Source organism: Cyprinodon tularosa, unplaced genomic scaffold (genome assembly GCF_016077235.1).
Source record: "Cyprinodon tularosa strain WSP-4 unplaced genomic scaffold, ASM1607723v1 ctg90, whole genome shotgun sequence".
NCBI classification, from domain to species: domain Eukaryota; kingdom Metazoa; phylum Chordata; class Actinopteri; order Cyprinodontiformes; family Cyprinodontidae; genus Cyprinodon; species Cyprinodon tularosa.
Window position 1 is genome coordinate 505,583 of NW_024039674.1, and position 6,000 is coordinate 511,582.

The 6,000-nt window shown below is 35.6% G+C and overlaps 1 protein-coding gene across 1 annotated transcript; it reads right to left on the reverse strand.

The window, feature by feature from the left end:
• Positions 1-768: 768 nt before the first annotated feature.
• Positions 769-3,279, reverse strand: LOC119775927 (homeobox protein HMX3-B-like). Its single transcript, XM_038274088.1, has 2 exons — positions 2,692-3,279; positions 769-2,458 (listed from the first exon to the last, which is right to left on the reverse strand). Exons 1-2 carry the CDS (start codon positions 2,972-2,974, stop codon positions 1,878-1,880), a joined length of 864 nt encoding a protein of 287 aa, XP_038130016.1. The 5' UTR covers positions 2,975-3,279; the 3' UTR covers positions 769-1,877.
• Positions 3,280-6,000: the final 2,721 nt, after the last annotated feature.

The following is a 6,000-nucleotide window of genomic DNA, read 5'->3' on the forward strand; positions in this document are numbered from 1 at the left end:
TCAAGCAGCAATGTCTACAATCCAGGCTCTTTTTATGAGTCATTTCATAATGACGGATGAGTTACTGGATGCCAGAGTTCCATGCATATTTTGAGAAACAACCAAACCCCCAGAACACATCTCCAAGTACCTATCCTATACTTCCATACCCTTCTGCACTTCCATCTGTGGCTTCCCTCTATTTTCAGTGTCTGTTTATCTGACACAATATAAATAATAATCATCCTTCTAGGTTGCTTATTGCTCTTTTTTAATTTAAGTGCATCCTTTCTATTCTCAGTTATTAGTCATTTTGGATCAAAGTGTCTGCAGAATAGACATTTAAATATATTTTAACTTGATTTGGAAAGATTGCTAAAAAATCAAAACAATTAAGTCTGTAAATATCTTCAACAATATTATGAAATTCTACTAAATTGTAAAACTTTTTTGTTTGTTTAGTATGATGCCATACTGCTTCTGCTGCTGCATTTACACTTCTCCTTCCATTACTTCTAATGTTATTAGTAATAAAGACAATCAAAGTGATATAAATGGGTACATTTCCCCATTCTCTATACAGTGGATCTCTTTTATAGAATTATCATTATTTGCAGAGAAAACAGGAAGAAATAAAATACCATTAAGTTGGCTGAATTACAATTCAGCTGAATTAGTGAATTTCAAACAACCTCTATATAATTTTGCTCACTATCAAAAAAATTCTCAGTCTCAGTGCTGTTGGTAAACAAGTTAAAGTCTCACATATAACAAAAATGCCCTCGATCATAAGAGTTATGACAGGTCTAAGCCTTTATTAAGTGGAGATATTTAATCATAATAAACCATCTGGCAGCATGTTGTCTTTTCTATGATTGACAACACACACAAAAATCAGAAAACATTTTGACTGAACACATTTAGATAATTTACAATCAAAACCTTTAGGATTTGTTACCAAAGATGCATTGTTAGAATTTAACCATTACTGAAGAATACAACATTTCATAACCTATACCTCCCAAATTCAATTTAACCATACAGATGATACTTTTTCTTTATTGTTTTTACATCCCTTGGATTTTGGCCTTTCTTGCACCCTCATATAGCTTTAAGGTAACAATGCAAATTAATAAAATTAATAAGAGTGACACCTATAAACCTCTGCAAAACACAAAATTACACAGTTTTAATGTATTATTAACTGCATAAATGCAAATTAAGAAATGGGAACAATAGCCAATTAAAATTTGTGAGTGTGGAAATGTTTTTCTACAAGTGTTAAAATAAATTAACACAGATTCCTTGAATAAACTAAAAAAAAGAACTATTTATTAATTTTATAATAAAAAAAGGTGTTTAAACTTTTATAATGACCGTGTAGAACTAATATATACAGTTCCCATATCAGAAAATAAAAATAAATACACAAAGGCTATGAATGGCTCTGTCATAGCTTTTAATTTACAACCTTACTTAAAAAAAGAGAAAAAAGATAACTGAAAAAAGGAACAACAGATCACTGTTTTTGTACAGTTTTCAGGTATTCTCTTCAGAATCACAGGATTGTCCTCACTAACCAAACAAAACAGACTTGTTTCGCTTTATAAAAGGAGGTTTAGGTGAAACAAAAGGCGGAAAAGCCAACATTATTGCACGATTTAAAGAGCTGAAAATATTTGGACAGTTCTTTGCACAAAACACTGACGCAATTTTTTTTTTGGAATATACAGATTATCCTGTTTTAAACAAGCTTATGCTCAAACCTCACCACTAAAAAAAACAAACATTTAAAATAGAAGCATTATTTTTGAAATCCAGAGGAAATAATGTTTTTGGTCTAATAATAATAATAATATACAAACTTCCATTTTTGTCATTGAGAAGCAGCTCCTTGGTTAAACGGGCCTGAGCAGCGGGCTGGGATGGTGGGAATAGTACATGTGATGGGGGAAAGCCAGCAGGGACTGGCTGCCGGATGAGTTCGTACCGGGGCTCGCGCTCGCGTCCGAGGCCCCGCTTTCATGGTAAAGTATCGGCACCCGTACGATCCTCTGCGCCGCGGCGTGGCTCATGTTGGCCGCTTCCAGCTCGGCGGCCAGCTGCCTCTTCCACTTGTTCCTCCGGTTCTGGAACCAGATCTTCACCTGCGTCTCGGTGAGGTGCAGAGACGCGGCCAGGCCGGCCCGCTCCGAGCTGCTCAGGTAGCGTTTGATGTCGAAGGTGGACTCCAGCTGGAAGACCTGGCTCCTGGAGAACACGGTGCGCGTCTTTTTCTTCCTGCAGGGCTTCTTGTCTGAGTCTAGCTCGTCTGTTTTTCTCCTCCAGTCCTCCTCCTGGTCGGTTTCCTTCTTGGATTCATCGGCGTCGCTCTCATCCAGAGCCAGGTCATCATCGGCGCTCTCCTCTTTATCTTGGTTATTTTTTTGGAGATCCGGGCTGCGAATATCCTCCTCCCTCTGATTGGTCTTTTCTGGAACTAAAATAGAAAAAAAAAGTATTAATTAATTAATCATATTAATATATATTTTCCTGATAGTCTAATAATTCACAAATTTATTCATTATAGAATAGAAAATAAATTTATTGTCCCACAATGTGGAAATTTTTTATCAATAATCCAAAACAATAGTCAATTATTTATGCATTTTTAATTTTTTAAGAATATAGAAAAAAAAGCTTAATATATTTAAAGCAAATACAGGAATTTACCTGAAGCAGTCCTAAAATGCGCTCCCAGAGTGTATGGGTACCACCACGCAGACGCTCTCTCCAAATACTGAGCCGACAGTCCGATCCTTTGGCCGGGCAACTCTAACCGAGGCAGAGACAGCTCACTGAGTCTGGAGAAAAAGCTGCCTTCAAAAACTCCTTTGGAAGACCCCAGTGGGAGGGTGGGCTTCACTGGCTTGTCCTCGATGTTGAGCAGGTTCTTTATGGAGAAAGGTGAATCCTTTGCGGCTTGGCGAGTCTCCTGAGTGTCAGATTCTGCCATCACCGCTTATTGTCCAATCTGAATAACCATTAAAAACTTTTAGAGGCAGAAAATCAATTTTGAAGAGAAAAAAAGTATGCAGATGTGGTGAAAATACAAAGAAAAAAAAGATGTTGAGTCCAGGCCTCTCCAGAGGATGGTCTGGACTGGAAAAAAGCCAGGGATCCCTGCACCAAACTCTGGTTGTATTGTAATGACGCGCAGTGGAAATGCCATCTGACTTAAAGCGCGCTGGCGCTCTCTGCTATTGGGCAGGTACAATAGCAAATAGGATTTAAGATGGAAACGCGATGGGGGGGCTGTGACGGGAACCGAATTCGAACGGAAGGAGAAGAAGGCCGCGCAAACGTTTTGGCTCCGGGCTCAATAGTTACGCACTCACTTATCATCCAATTAGATTAAAGAGGAAAATCTCTCTGTGCTTTGGGGCGCGCAAAGGGGAGCCGTGAGCGCCTATCACCAATCATCTGCCAGTAAATTGAATAAATGTGGTAGAGAAGAATATAAACACACATATAGTCAAACGCATATATAAAAAATATCTGCATGCGCACTGCATACAAAAAAAAAAAAAAAAAAAAAAAAAAGGAATCTAAATAAGTTTTTTTTTATTAAAATAAGCGCATTGTGTCTTGAGTTGAGGAAATAAGTGAAAGTTTATATTTAAATTAAGAAAAAGCAACTGCATTGTCTAATTACAAGCGCATATTATCTAATTATCTTATTCTAAAAACTAAAAATACTCATTTAATTGTTATTTACCTACTAAAATTGTGTGTAAATACACTTGATTTAAGACATTTTTACTCATTTCTAGATTTTTTTTTAGCAGTTTAGAAGAACATCAAACATTATATAAAGCTCTGTATGCCACTGATGGAGCACTGATTTATGGCAAATTAACCTGAACAGTTTAGGTTGATTTCACAGTTTAAGTATTAGCATCAGTTCTTCACTATTGAAGCAGTGTTTTTGGCTCCCTTAAAGTTTTATTCCCACAGAAACGAGTACATTTTCTACAATTTTGGTCTATATATATTTACATTACATTTCTAAATATATTCCAAACTAATCTGAGACAAGAATATAAAATCATATGATTTGAAATAAAGCGAATCACATCTATTTAAAGTGACCACACAGGATGATGTTCCTCAGCTTAGCCTATTTGCATTCTTTACATAGGTTTGAAAAACAGAAAAACAACTTCTTATTTTTTTTAATTGTTAGCAATGTCTATCATTTGCAGTTTTTTTCTAAATCAAACCATTTTACTGTTAGTGTTAAACCTCTGTGCTTGTTTAAGTATAATGTTCCTGTAAAACAACAAACACAAGAAGAGTAACAAAGTCAATTTTTCCATTGAGTTACTGCTATTCTTACAAAAAAGAAATACACAAATTCCAGACTGCTCTTTTTAAGAATTTACTGAGATTTCTGTAAAAAATGTTTTAATAACCAAAGTTAAACTCGATCAACGTACTGTAAAGCATTGTGGGAGAAGATGTAACACATAAAATTTTTCCATCAATAAGGGAAGGTTGTCCAGACAGTGAGGAGGATTAAAACTCAACTTTCCAGGATGAAAAAAAAGATTTACTTATATTATCTTTATCTAGTATTACCAATTAGCCAAGGATAAAATTTATTGTGAATACAAAATACCAAAAGCAGAACAAAAAAAACTTTTAAGGGGGAAAATATTTTTTTATCTTATAATATGTTGAAGCTTGCCTGTCCTCAGTGTTTACAATGCAAAACGATTACTTATCCGCTTGCATTGTAGAAGAAAACACATATAAAGTGGAATTTCTTTTTGCTTTTCTGTGAAATCTAACAGTGGAACATTTCATTACCCATCTGTGGTTTTACTGTCAGTGTGTAATATTAACGGCAAAGAAAAACCACTGGATAGTGCCCTTAAAAGCAAAAAAACCCTAAACCATTAAATAATTACAGATTTTATTTGTTTAAGTGGGATCTGCTCTGATGCAGCCGGCGGTCGTTCCACCTTCAGCAGAGAAATATGTGATGTCTACCTAGACCAGAGCTTATTGACCTCATTGTAATTTTGTTAGGCAGGAAATGCTGCAGGCAGCTTAAACACTGAATTCCTTCCATCCTGATAAGGCCTTTGTACTAAAAACCCAAACAGGTGACCTAATGCAGATCGAAAGGTTCCTGTCAAATATATATATAAGCACGTGAATGGAGCAGATTGCATTTTATAATGAGACTTTAAGGCTGGATTCCATTTCCTAGGGTTATCATTCCCTGATAGCAATCCTCCTATCACTGAATGCAGAAGTTAAAATGTTTTGCCTGTAAACATATTTTACCTAAGATGCACAATTGGGCATTTAATTCCTGTAGGATTCATTATTTGTATTCATTTTTTGGTGCATATCTAAATATAATGCTAAAAGTAACCAAATTAAAAAGTATTTGAATGTTTCTTTTAAATATATTTGTATTATTTCAATATTTGAATTTTATTAGGGTTTTTCTAAAAACAGAAACATGTGACCTCTTAATGAATGTCATGTAACACTGAGCCAGTGCATTTAATTCTTGGTCTGGGCTTAGATGATATGCTGTGGCAATGAGGTGCTGCATCAAGCTAATAAGATGTTATAAGGAAGCCCAGGTAGCTTTAAAGCAGCACTGAATTCAGTCCTGCTCAACTCTGTCAACAGACTCCATAGTTTTCAAACAAAATGTCAAATGGCTTTTAATCAGAAAAGAGGCATTTGGAAACGACGAGTCAGGAGACGATAAATATCAGGAATTCCTGTAAGCTATGCATTTTTAAATCTCCCCTAAAACTCTCGAATTGGCTCACTTGTGCAATAACCTGTGTGCAATAATCCTGCTAAATAAGAGAATCCACCTGTTAAATATATATATGAAACCAACTTTTCCTCCTTTTGGCACCTTCTTTTGTGTGTTGAATTTCTCCACTGTGAGATCAATAAACAAGATCTTATCTTCTTTTCCAATCTTGTTATTGCTGCACTATCCCATAT

Coding starts and splice junctions, on each gene's coding strand:
- LOC119775927 (XM_038274088.1), bottom strand. CDS start 2,974: ATGGCAGAATCTGACACTCAGGAGACTCGCCAAGCCGCAAAGGATTCA. Junction 2,459..2,691: donor GCATTTTAGGACTGCTTCAG/GTAAATTCCTGT, acceptor TTTCTATTTTAG/TTCCAGAAAAGACCAATCAG.